The sequence below is a fragment of the Hippoglossus stenolepis genome, chromosome 8, assembly GCF_022539355.2.
Source record: "Hippoglossus stenolepis isolate QCI-W04-F060 chromosome 8, HSTE1.2, whole genome shotgun sequence".
NCBI classification, from domain to species: domain Eukaryota; kingdom Metazoa; phylum Chordata; class Actinopteri; order Pleuronectiformes; family Pleuronectidae; genus Hippoglossus; species Hippoglossus stenolepis.
In genome coordinates, this window is record NC_061490.1 from 16,593,004 (window position 1) to 16,606,053 (window position 13,050).

A 13,050-nucleotide genomic window follows, 5' to 3' on the forward strand; every position below is an offset into this window, starting at 1 on the left:
CGGTGTTCACATGACAAAGTCACATGTCGTTACAGGAAGTGGTCACTGGTTTGGTACAAAGGAGACGTGAGAGTGGATGGTAGAGAGAAAATAGTATTTCCATAAATTCCCAGGACATGTCAGAGTTTCTGTCTGGACCCTGTCAGGTGAGATCATCTGCTGTGACGTGTTGTTGTTGTTTTACTGAATTAACCAGTGTTTCATTCATATGCAACTGGATCTACTTTGTTTGCAGATGAAATGGCTGTGTCACTGCCATCAGCTGGACTTGTGGCTCTTGTCTTCCTCACAGCACAAGTGAGCATGGCAACAGGTAACACAACACAACACAACTCTTAAGACAAGTTGTGTAGTTAAGCTGAGAACCAGATCCCTGCGTAACTCCTTGAAATAACTTCCTGTGTCAACAAGACAATTTCAATGTAAATAGTTATACTTTTTCCAATATTGAAACCACAGAATATCTGTTTTTCTTGTAATTTAATTCAAACGTTTTGCTTTCCAGTCCTGGTTCCATTGTATTGATCAATACAACCCAAAACTAACAAATGAAAACATAACATGGGGTGTTTATATGGAGGATAAAAAAGCAACATAAAATATCTGAAATGTTGCTTACTTAAAAAAGCACATTTCATTTACGTATATCTACACACTCTAGATTGGCCACTTATCTGTTTAAACCTTTTCTTTATGTTTATTTTGTGTGTGTGTGTGTGTGGGTGCGTGTTGTATTATATACACGCAGCATATCCCTATTGTTATTGTTACCAATCACCCAGTCTTTTGATGTTATATGTATAAGTTTTACTATGACCTGCCTTTATTGTTACCTCTGTTACTTTTGATCTGCTGCAGTTGTTTAAATGTCGTTTCCTCTTCTGTGTTCCACAGTCGTTAAAACTTCGCACTCCTGCGTCTTCTTCTCTCAACAGAAAGCAACACATGTGTTGCCAGGAACTTTGGCCATGGCTCCGTGGTGTGTGAGTGTAACTCCACGTACTGTGACGGTGTCGGGTCAGTGACCCTGCCCCCGCTGGGACAGTTCTCCTCCTACCTGAGCAGCGTGGCGGGCAGCAGACTGGAGCCGGGCCGGGGTCGGGTCCAGGTGAACAGCACCGGGGCAGGTGAGTGATGTGGGCTTTTATTGTGGATGTCGGTGGCGTTTGCACAAGTGCAGAGCATCTCTCGTGTGTATGTGTCTCTGTCAGGCCTCAGGTTGACCATCGTTCCCTATCAGAAGTACCAGAAGATCCGGGGGTTTGGTGGAGCGATGACAGACGCAGCAGGAATAAACATCCTGTCGCTCTCTGCTGGAGCACAGGACCAGCTGCTGCGACAGTATTTCTCCAGTGAAGGTAAACTAAATGTGGTCACCTGCCTCATCTCGCAGCTGCTTTGTAATACCACAGTGCTGCATCCGAAAAGTAGGATGTTAATGTTCATTCCAGGAATATTCAGGAAGTAGATGCAAATTTATTAGTTATTATTTTTTGATAGAATTTTTATTTGCTTGTACATTTTTCACACATGAGCATAAGGCAAGTTAAACCAGTTGCTATTGTTGCTATTGTTGCTGTAGCTCCAGGAGTGAATAACTGCAGAAAGTTGTTGGTCCACTGGGGTTTGATTAGTCCGAATATTGAGTGATTATTCAGCCTTTGTTGTAACTGGTGCTGTGTCTCTGGCAGGTATCGGCTACAGCGTTGTGCGTGTCCCAATGGCAAGCTGTGATTTCTCCACCCGTCTGTACACCTACGCTGACTCCGCTGGGGACTACAACCTGGACAACTTCTCTCTGGCCCCCGAGGACGTCAACATGAAGGTCTGTCTCTCTGTCTTTGTCTCGCACACACACGCACACATCCATCAGTCCCTCTCATCTCTCCTCCTCTTCCTCTCCTCAGATCCCTCTTCTGCAGCGAGCTCAGGCCCTGTCTCCTCGCCCCCTGTCTCTTCTGGCCAGTGCCTGGAGCGCCCCCGCCTGGATGAAGACTAACGGTGCACTCATAGGAAAAGGCTCCCTGAAAGGCCAGCCTGGTGGCAAGGAGCATAAAACATGGGCTCAGTACTATATCAGGTGACGTGTGGGTTCACCTCAGTGTGATGTAGGAGGAGATGGAAAATGAGTTCTGATGGTTGCTTCACTCTTTCCTCTCAGGTTCCTTGAGGAATATGCTAAATATAACTTGACCTTCTGGGCCTTGACCACAGGGAATGAGCCCTCTGCAGGACAGATGACAAACTACAGGTGAGTGATTTTAGTATGAAACATTATTAACCATCCTCATGGCTTCGAAACCTTCACATCAGACTGAGAAGAAGCTTTGTCTCGCTGCAGTTTCCAGGCTCTGGGCTTCACGCCTGAGGAGCAGCGGGACTGGGTGGCTCTGGACCTGGGCCCTGCACTGCATGCCTCATCATTCCCTCACACACACGTCCTCTTACTGGACGACAACCGTCTGCTGCTGCCTCACTGGGCCAAAGTGGTGAGTTCAAGGACAGAGGTACTGTGGAAAAAGCCACGGTAAACTTAATTAAACCTGAGTTTTCATTGGTTTTGCAGAAACTTAATCAGAGCTCTCCAGCCACAGAAATATATAATAGGTATACTCTAACAAAAGAAAACAGGTAAGATAATACAAGAACATAATATTAATAATAACAATAATAATGAACTTTATTTATACAGCACTTTTCAAAACACAGTAACAATTCTAATCAGGGTGCCTACGGAAGGTAGGAGGTTCATCGGGTACACCCAACTGGCAGGAGACCCCGGGGTAGACGCAGAACTCGCTGTAGGGACTACATATACCATCTGGCCTGGGAACGCCTTGGAATCCCCAGGTAGAGCTGGAAAGCGTAGCTGGGAGAGGAAAGTCTGGGATACCCTACTTGGCGTGGAGTTAATCAGCAGACAAAAGATGGATAGATGGAGTTACAAAGTGATTTACATGCTGGGAATAGGATTAAGAAATTTCAGGACTAAAGCAAATAAGGGATTCAAATAATACAGAACTATAACATTAAAGTACATCATTAATACAATAATAGAATATAGTCAACACATATAGGTAATAAAATATTGTACTAGGATTCATAAATTATGTTTTAAGAAGCGTCAGGGAGCTGAGGAGCCTTCACTGCAAAAGCCCGGTCACCTTTAGTCTTGAGCCTGGACTCAGGAACAGTCAGCAGAGCCCTACTCTCAGTCGCACATCAATTATCTTAATGCAACTCTGGACCCAGATAAGTTGCTAAAATGAATGTATGGTTCATTTAAAAAAAATGATTAATAAATATAAGTTAACTTAAAACTTGTGCTAAAATTATGACTTCAGACGCCTCTAAGCTGCTGTAGATAGCCCCAGTAAATTCAGTGCTTTTCCAAACCCTGCAGATACCCTGGAAAATAACTGTGGTGCTCTGTGTTGCCTTCATTCTATGTGGAAACTCAGTTCTCACTCATTTCCCTCGTCCCTGCAGGTCCTAACTGATGTTCATGCAGGAAGGTACATTCACGGCGTGGCAGTCCACTGGTACATGGACTCCTTCGTCCCCGCTGAGTTGAGCCTGGGAGTCACCCATCACCTGTACCCAGAGTATTACCTGTTCGGCACGGAGGCTTGCGCCGGGTGGAGCCCGCTCGACAGAGGGGTGAAGCTGGGGAGCTGGGACAGGGCTGAGCAGTACGCACATGACATTATAGAGGTGAGACCCTCTTTATCTTACGTGTGGAGGGTTGTGCTTGTTCAGTCACATCCACAGTAGCAGATGTGAGTCCTGACAAGCCGTGAGTTGTACCGGAAAGGTGAGTCACCTCCTCTGATACTGCAGTGCAGGTGTACAAGTCGCACTCTGCTGCACACTCTCCATAAACTGCCTGCAGGCCATCAGAGCAAGCTGGAACTGGTGTTTTCTTTCATCTGTCTTCACTCTCTCAAAGGAAATTGGACGCCTTCCATTCTGTCCATTTTGCATGGGTGCACTCAGCCTCCAGACGGCTCCAGACTCAGGAGGAATTTGTTTATGTAGATGTGTTGTCCTTGTGACATTTAATCAAAACACCAGGCTCCAGTCCAGTTGATTCATTTACACAAAATAACACATCTTACAACAAAGTTGCACCAGATAGATTTTAATCTGTGGGTGTTTTCTCCGTGGCAGGACTTGAATCACTATGTCGTGGGCTGGACTGACTGGAACCTGGCATTGGACCAGACTGGTGGGCCAAACTGGGTTAAAAACTTTGTGGACAGCCCTGTAATCGTAGATGCAAGGCGTGACGTCTTCTACAAGCAGCCGACTTTCTACAGCATCGCCCATTTCAGGTAGAGCATGATCCTTCATCACACTGTATGTCCCGTTTCTCCTGTTCCATCCTCAGTGGGCAGCAGTTTAACGAGAATCACAAATCTCCTGTTTTACACAGTAAGTTCCTGTGGGAGGGGTCTCAGAGAGTGGGTGTGTCTGCCAGTCAAGAAACACACCTGGAATTCTCCGCCTTCATCAGACCAGACGGCTCAGTGGTGCTCATCATACTCAACAGGTACAGGATCTGTCTGAATCATAGATTGTTAATAAAGATGGATGACTTCCCAGCATCCGGAAATGAAGCCAAAATATCCTGGACATTCGTGCTGCCATCTTGTGCAAACGACGTCATTTGAAACCAGAATTCACAGGAGCGATCGGGCCGTGGTATTGAGGTCGCAGCGATACAAACCTCGGAGCCCGTCGGCTTTGGTCTGATGACGACTTAGTCTCTGGGGGCAACGCCCAATATTTTGTGGCTTCCGGTGTAGACAGCGGATATTTATATCCAGAGATTTCAAGCACACGACCAATCACAAGTAAGTCTCAGCTGTCAATCATGACAATTAACTCCAATTTTATAGCTTGAAATAACTAATGAAACTTACTGCAAAAATGACCACTTGCACATACATCAGTGTGATAATAATTAACTCGCATGTTAAAACTATCTTTTTTATCGATCAAAAACTTGGGAGGTGGCCTGCTTCATGATCTCTACTGCAGCCGGCCACCAGGGGGGGGATTAAAACACTTTGGCTTCACTTTTGGGGAGTGGTCATATCGTCCATCTTTATATACAGATGGTTTAAATGTGTAAATGATAATGGGTTGTACTGAACACTTTCTGTTGTAGGTCGTCGTCCGTGATCCAGTTTGAAGTTTGGGATCCGGCTGTGGGCTACATCACCTCCACCGCTCCGGCTCATTCCCTCCTCACACTGGCTTGGAACACTCACTGATCATGACCACGACATCATATTTACAGGGGATTTGTTTCAACAAGATCAAAATCATAGATGTTTAAGTTCAGGGAGTCGTCAGGGGAGTAAAGAGGTGATGGTATATGATATCAAGTCGAGCATTTCTCCACAGGAGTGTATTGCAGCGGTGCATTTAAAGAAAGATGAAACAGAAGTGATTTCAACATGCACGAGTTAATCTTTTAATGTTTGAACTCCTCATCACCAAAGATAGTCATTACTTTGAGTACGTCTTCAGCCACTTAAATGCACTTCTTTTAAATTAACTGCTGCAATTCTTTGTTTTATCTACCATGCCTTTCTGCAGGGTTTGTGATTTTGTTGGTCACTTAATTAAATTAACCTCAGCTCATTGCACTTTGTAATGCACCACTTCCTATCAGGGATGGTACCTTAAACTACTGAACGCAACACCTCAGCAGAACGACCTGTGCTGCCGTGTAACTGATGCCTTAATTTCCAGGTAATAAGATGCTTTAAGTGTCCTCATCATGTCAGAGCACTGAATAAATTCTATAAATAATGTACAGAGTTTGTAAATGACTACGCTTGTTGCTATTTTAAATAAAGCACATCTTGTTTAATCAAGTAGTCCATGTCACTTCTAATGTTTGTAAGTATCCCTTGGGGGCAGAGAGAATATAAAATGAAATGTTTTAACCGGATTGTGAGAAATGAAAAGGAAACCTTTTAAATTTGTCATTTATTAATACCTCATAGACATTTTTTTCCCATATATATAATATACAGTTTCAATAACCAGGTATTTCACATTTGTTTCTCCATTCTCAATGTTTTTTCCTTTGCAAACCGTAAGTAGTTGGACTAAAATTATTTACATCAAAAAAAGTGATAAAAATGTGAAACAAAAGACAAGTCATAAACAATAGGAATTGAATGACAGAGGGATGCCATCTGTTTAGAATATATACACAAGGAGGAATATGTTGGAACCTAAAGCATTAGATAATGGGTTGAGCTCCATAGATATTTAATTTCATTCCCTTACTGGTTTTTGTTTTTTTCAAACGTAGAAGAGTCCAAAAGGTGTGAGGAATCCTTTGCTTCCATTTGATGTCATAGATAGTTTAGACAGCAGTACTAAAGTACTCGCTTGTGTTGTTTATCCAATAGCAACACTACAGAGGATGGTCGCAATAACATCAACACCCTGACAATGCAATCCCAAAAAACTACCAATTAAATAACCAACGTCCTATCATCCTCCTGAAACTATCTCAACAAAAAACATTCTACCCTTAATAAACTCTACATTCTATTGCAGGGGTGCAGGTGTTCGTGTTGTTAGGCCCAGGCTCTGTAAATGCCAAACCCTACTGTATTCCAATATGCCGTACAGGGCTCAGTTGCAGGTTTCAGCGAATCGTCAAGTGACTAGAGAGGGAATGGTATATGATATAAAGTTTCCTCACAAGAGTGTATTGCAGCAGTGCATTTCAAGAAAGATGGAAAAGGAGAAGAAGTAGAGAAGACTTGGGCTTGATCATCATTATCAATCTAGGCTGGTTTGTTATTAGGCAAAAAAAAAAAAAAAACGAGATCGAGCAGACCTCAACTGAGCGTTAAGACGTCTGTTCAGGTATCTGTGTACATGTTTGAGGAGAAAGGCATTGAAACAGAAAATAAAAATACAAAAGAAACAATAGACTGAGATGATTACAACTGCAAAAGAGATGAAGAGATGAAGAGAGGGAAGTAGAGAAGCGCTTTTGTCTTCCCGGTGTGTTGGTGAACGTAGGCAGGGAGAACGGAGGGATGAAACGGGTGGGCGTCTCAGAAGGACCATCTCTCCTGTGTGCGAGGGTCCATGGAGAGGGAGGGGGACTCTGATGGGGGCTGGCTGCTGCTGTCTTCACCGTTCAAACTCTTCCTACACACTGGACATGTGTCATGCTGCGTGGCCACGGAACAGAATGCACATAACATTAGCTTTAGGCAGTTTTCTTACAAGAGTTTTAACAAGAGGACTTCTTATTTTACTCCTGTTTTTACCTCTGCCAATGAAATTGTGTTTTCATGGCTGTTTGTTGGTTTGTTTGTTTGTCAGCAGGATTAATCAAAGACTACTGAAACAGTTTTATTAAAACCCAGTGAAAGGGTTGGATATTACTTTTATATTTTATTTGATTATCTTGTTGGAATTTAGAGATTTTTTTTACACTGATTTCCCATGGACCAATTCATGAATCTTGATTAAATAAAATGACTGAATCTAAAAGGGACTGCTGGACCTTTGCAAGTGCAAATCTAGTCCATGATGATTTGAATGCATTTGTTTAACAGTCCCTGTCTGGTCACTCAAAACATACCTTAGCCAAGTCCAACTTCAGCTTGGGTAATTCAGCTTCTCTCTAATTTAGCATCAAACAATGTATTCAACATGTCTGCACAAATTTTATCTATTAGACCTTCTTTTACTGAAAGTGATTCTAAGGTTAAGGACAGTAATATCCTACATTTTTAATTATTGTTGACAAGTATCACGAGAGCACAAAAGCCAGCGATGATCTCTCCAACTAAATAACATTTCTATGTAGCTTATTACTCTCAAGAACACAATCACTCTGCACAATATATTATTATTTTGTGAAACTAATTTTATTTTATTATTGCTGTATTTACCGTATTATAACTCTGGTCTGTCTTAATCGCTTCTTCTTTATTTATTACTTACTTAACCACCAATTTGTTTTTGCTAACGTGGCCTCCCTGCAAACGTTTGTCCCTCATTTGTATTGAATAAATGGTTTAATTAATAAACATTCTTGAAACCTTAAAATCAACGAGCCAACCCGCTTCACTAGGTAACACGTTCCTTCATTATAATAAACGAGGGAAATGTTTATTTTCAGGCTATAATCAAGCACAGTACATGGTTCTGCTACTGGAAATGTTCATTGGGCACCAAATGAATCTGAAGCATTATTTACGTGCTTAGCTGTTCTGGGAAATTATTAAGGTTTTCAAATGAAATTATTCTCATATATAAGATGCTATTAAATGTTTTCCTTTAATTCCACAGACAGGGGGTATCGGATGTTTTTGGTGTCTTCATGGGATTTATTGACAATAACAGAAATATATAATATCGCCAGCATCACCCTTTAAATTTACCTAGAGGTTTCTATGTGGATTCCCAGGAAAACAAAACATGTGTTAAAATGTCCCCTATTACCGTCATGAGTGCTGTTAATATCACATATACTGTGTGCACCACTACATGTGAGGAAGCAATGTATATCTTCTTTGTTGTGACTCACCATTTCCAGCCATGGCACTATACAGTCTGAATGAAAGAAGTGGTTACAGGGTAACTGTCTGACTGGCTCTCCAACTGTGAAGTCCTCTTTGCACACTGGACATTCCATACAGCAGTCTGAAAGGAGAAACCATGCACATGTTTAATCATTCCCCTTGTATTAATATTCTTGTGATTTCAAGAGGTAGTCATCAGTCACTTTCTTCAGGAGACATCTATCTTCATTAGCACCATTACATTTCCTAGCAGGGACTTGAGGTGATACGAGGCTGCTGAGGATGACTAATGAATAAAAACACAGACAAAAAGCCTGAATAATCACATAGAGCGTCATTAATCCCAACAGATCAGCTATCAACAGCTAGGCTGCACAATCAACCACAATGTTACAGCTCAGTGGTAAAATAGGACACACAGCATTCACACAAGGCGCAGCCCAGAAAGACAGGATGTCATCTTGAAATAATTTATGGAACAAACAGTTGATACTGTCAAGGTTAATGGGCATTTCTCCTCAAACACTAACAGTTTCAGAGGCTTCTCTTGGCAGGCGGCAACAGAATATAAACACAACTGCCTGTTCATGCTGTGTCTGAATGCTGCACAGGCTTCTAACCAAATAAGCATCTATTTACATAATGACAAATGTGTTCATGGCCATTTGTTTTACTGAAAGTGTACAACTTTATACATGTCCAGCAAGAAATATTTAAATTTGTAGTTAAGGATGCACAACAAACAACTCTGCGTTCTTACCTGCTTGTTCCTGAGATATATTGACAGTCGGGAGAGAAGAGATCTTCTCTTTCTCTGCTGGAGGAGGTCCTGTGTTTTCCAGCTGACCTAGTAGCTACAGAAAAACAAACACATGTAAACTGAAGACCATTTAAACAGCAACACAAATACAAAGTCCGATGTTCTTATAAGTTTGGTTTACTTGTGTTATCACAGCGTCTAACCCTCCCTGTCCCCAGGCGTAGTCCCCAGGGTTAGAGTGCAGCATCCCTGTCCTGAAAAAGATACAGATGACTCAGGCTGATCAAAACAGGCACCAACACTGCCACCCTGGCAGACTCTGTGATGCTACTGTAATGTCATCTTACCATGAGAGCGGAGGTGAGCTGGAGACTCCAGAGTTGGCAAAGAGGCCAGCAAGAAACTGTTGCACAATCCTAGCACACAGACAAAAGAGAAAATACAGATAAGTTAATGTCATTGCCAAAAATAAGAAGAGTCAGGATTGTAGAGGCATAAATAGCACTGTCATTATAATAAGTGGGAGTATCTGAGGCGGAGAAAAATGCCAAGAGGATGCTGAGGAAGCCAGAAGACATTTACTCACCCTTCCACAGCAGGCGAGCGGTCAGGCCTGCTGCTGCCTCTAGACCGGTATCTTCTCTGGCTGTGCAGGCGAGGTGGGCGTCCCGGTCCCCAGTGATCCCCGGCTCCTAGTAAACCCCCCATAGGTCCCCCAAGGCCTGCTGGGACTGACCCCCCGATTGGTCCCCCTCCCAACCCCCCCAGGTCACTGAGACCTCCCAGCCGTCCTCCAGGGAGCCGAGGTTCTGAGTCAGGGGTGTCATTGTCTGTTGTAAATGGCCGCTCCAGTAACAACAGGTGCCATAGCTACGGGAATATCAGGATACGACAGGGAAGGAAAACAGGTAGAGGTTTGAAGAAAGATGGGGTTTCAGACAGAAGGAGGGAAATTAGAGAAAGCAATAGTAAAATGATGAACAGGGGATGAAGAAAGGGGGGAAAGGCAGGCGGGAGTAAAAAAGTTATTAAAACACATGAAATGATCGCAATCCATCCCCTTTGCACACTTCCCCACCGCGTTCTCCAAACACATGTGTGTCAGCTTGTACCTCTGCAAACTGTGTGGCTGTGTCATCTATCCCGTTTGCACCACCCTCTAGGAGACTGAGAAAAAGGGGACAGAAGACGGTTTAGTGTTAACCTGCGACAAAACTGCAGAATGAGCCTCAAAACTTCAACAGCGCAACATGTAGACTAACACTAACAGGACTTAACATGTCTTATTTTCTATGAACTTGGTGTGGAGTAGATAACTACAATAATTGACATCTCTTACCTGGAGTCTTCTGTTACTTCCTCTATGAACCCTGAATCACATCTCGGACAGATGTACTCCTGCAAAGAGACGCAAAACAAAGACTGAGTCACAGAGGTGAGGAAAAACAGACAAATAGAAAAAGGTGACACATTCAAATGTCTTATTTCCTTAGCAAACTTTCCAATAGCAGTTGACAATGGTATAAAATAGTAAAGAGCTGCAAGTTTTCAACCTAGAGAATCAGGAACCAAAAAAATAACGTTTGCTTTAGAAATGTCTCTTTACACTATACTTGAACACACAGTAGTGACAAGCTGGTAACTGGAAATATTCACCAAGCCCTTGGAGTGAATCATAAATCACTGTAAAGACTTTTTGCTGACTGGCTTTGACAATGACATAACACAACACTGTGTCAGAGGATAATATCAGTCATATTTGTATGATGGCCTGTGTTTTATGAATGTAACCCAGTAGGAAGAGCTGGTCGGCCAACCACACCTAATGTATTCAGTGTTTTAAAAACCACTCTAACAGAATGAGGAAAAGACTCCTGTCCGCTGGTTCAGCCAGATCACGTGTTGTTCACTCAATGTAAGCAAGAGCTCCTCAACCTGAGGTCATTTAATATACAGACAGGGCTGTGACAGATTAGACAGATACTTAAGTTTTATCATTATTATGTTCAATTTGTAGATGAATAATCATGTTAATTGCGTGTCTTCACTCAGAGGTTATCCTCTCTGTTGTATAAATGGACAAATGATTGACAGATGGTCCTTGGTATACACTGTAGTTGTCGTGGGGTTATAAACTGTGTTGGCTCAGTAAAGACATGCAATAGGATTGAGAGAGTCAGTGACAAAGCAGACAGGAATTAGCCTCAGCTGCAACAACAAAAAAGATTTTGTCTCTTCAGCATTTTCAGTTTTGGTTAATCTGATAGTGATTTAATAGTTTGACAGATAAATGATTTGGTCAATACAGTAATTAAACAAATATAAGTGTTTATCACAATCTCCTTAAGAACTAGTCAACGTCTTCAGATCCCAAAGATACTAAACGTTTACATGTAAGATGATGACAAAGAGCAAATCATGTGAAATACTGAAAATATTAATTACAAAGTACACAATACATTATGTACATGCACAAGAATAGTTAAAGGAAAGTAAAAAAAACAAAACATATTATAAAATCAGAGGAACAGACACCTTATAATACACCATATGAAAACACAAGGATAGATATAGGAAATGAAAAAAGCTTTAGCAGTAATGGTTCAGATTAATTCTGCCAATCAACTAACTGACGAATTGACTAATCATTTCAGCTCCAGTCTGTAAAATGCATTACAGCTTCCAGAATAAACACAAGTTGAATCAACACGCCTTGAAGCTAGTTTTAATAAAACCTGAACATATTACCATTGAAGCTAGAAAGTCCTGCAGATCTGTTGTGTTTGAATGGATTAATTTGAGCTATTAATTTGTCTTCTGTCGACACGTTTAAAAAACTGCTCAACACTTGTTTTTATGATCTTGCTTTTAATTAATTCAGCCATTTCCTTTCTTGCATTGTAATCTGAACCTTTCTTTAAACCTTTATTCATACATGTTTTTGTTTAAATGTGAAATCTTCACTGCATAGGCAGTAGAGATGCATTTTAAAGCATCTGAAGGTTAATAGAAGTCTGACCAGATATAGATCTCTTCAGTCTGGCTTCACCTTTAACTTTAAAATTGAAACTAAACGGGATCGCGAAGCAGAAAAGTCCCCAACTCTCCTGCCAGGAGTGTTTTCCCAGACACAAACTCTGAAAACGAAAGCAACCCGACGTTACAATACAGCCTAACACCAATTTAAATGACAAAGTAGTAACACACAGCTCTTGTCTCTCAGCTGTTTGTGTTGTTTCGAGCACAACACAAACAACACTGAGCTAATGTCAACTGTCGAGTGTCCACAGTGAGAAATAATGACTTCTACACGCGATCCAGTGAAACATGTCGACATTCGCTTTACGTGTCTGCTTTTTGACGAAGATACCAGCGAGTGTCAGGAGTTTATTTAGCGAGTGAACAACAACAAACGCTGCTACATGCTAACAGGCTAGCTAGGGGTTAGCTGTAGCAGTCGAGCGAAACAAACGGTATTCCGGACCACGGCTGACTTGTCAACCGCACAAATTGTAGGAGAGAGCACGAGGGGCGCGGGGAGGAAGGCGTGCGTCTTACCGGCAGTTTGGGATTGACTTCTCCTTTACAACAGTGGCAGAAAAATCGATGCGGGGGAACAGCCGCAGCCTCCGCCATCTTCCCCAGAGCAGCACAAACACTGACGTCGGTCCTCCACAAAACCGACGACAGCTGTCCGCCTCCAGCCCGGCATGC

The 13,050-nt window shown here is 42.2% G+C and overlaps 2 protein-coding genes across 2 annotated transcripts; one reads left to right on the forward strand and one right to left on the reverse strand.

Moving 5' to 3' along the window:
• The first annotated feature begins 6 nt into the window (after window positions 1-6).
• On the forward strand, window positions 7-5,884 carry gba (glucosidase, beta, acid). Its single transcript, XM_035163232.2, has 12 exons — window positions 7-146; window positions 236-313; window positions 936-1,127; window positions 1,212-1,358; window positions 1,692-1,825; window positions 1,908-2,080; window positions 2,162-2,251; window positions 2,342-2,489; window positions 3,490-3,714; window positions 4,171-4,334; window positions 4,436-4,552; window positions 5,174-5,884. Exons 2-12 carry the CDS (start codon window positions 241-243, stop codon window positions 5,277-5,279), a joined length of 1,569 nt encoding a protein of 522 aa, XP_035019123.1. The 5' UTR covers window positions 7-146; window positions 236-240; the 3' UTR covers window positions 5,280-5,884.
• Window positions 5,885-5,988: 104 nt separating this feature from the next.
• rnf115a (ring finger protein 115a) lies at window positions 5,989-13,049 on the reverse strand. Its single transcript, XM_035163234.1, has 9 exons — window positions 12,895-13,049; window positions 10,676-10,734; window positions 10,449-10,503; window positions 9,923-10,206; window positions 9,684-9,752; window positions 9,518-9,590; window positions 9,337-9,430; window positions 8,582-8,697; window positions 5,989-7,214 (listed from the first exon to the last, which is right to left on the reverse strand). The coding sequence occupies exons 1-9, from the start codon at window positions 12,970-12,972 to the stop codon at window positions 7,095-7,097; spliced, it is 948 nt and encodes a 315-aa protein (XP_035019125.1). The 5' UTR covers window positions 12,973-13,049; the 3' UTR covers window positions 5,989-7,094.
• Window position 13,050: the final 1 nt, after the last annotated feature.

Coding starts and splice junctions, on each gene's coding strand:
- gba (XM_035163232.2), top strand. CDS start 241: ATGGCTGTGTCACTGCCATCAGCTGGACTTGTGGCTCTTGTCTTCCTC. Junction 314..935: donor ACAAGTGAGCATGGCAACAG/GTAACACAACAC, acceptor TTCTCTCAACAG/AAAGCAACACATGTGTTGCC. Junction 1,826..1,907: donor CCGAGGACGTCAACATGAAG/GTCTGTCTCTCT, acceptor TCCTCTCCTCAG/ATCCCTCTTCTGCAGCGAGC.
- rnf115a (XM_035163234.1), bottom strand. CDS start 12,972: ATGGCGGAGGCTGCGGCTGTTCCCCCGCATCGATTTTTCTGCCACTGT. Junction 9,431..9,517: donor TAGACGCTGTGATAACACAA/GTAAACCAAACT, acceptor GTTTTTCTGTAG/CTACTAGGTCAGCTGGAAAA. Junction 8,698..9,336: donor TATATCTCAGGAACAAGCAG/GTAAGAACGCAG, acceptor TTCTCCTTTCAG/ACTGCTGTATGGAATGTCCA.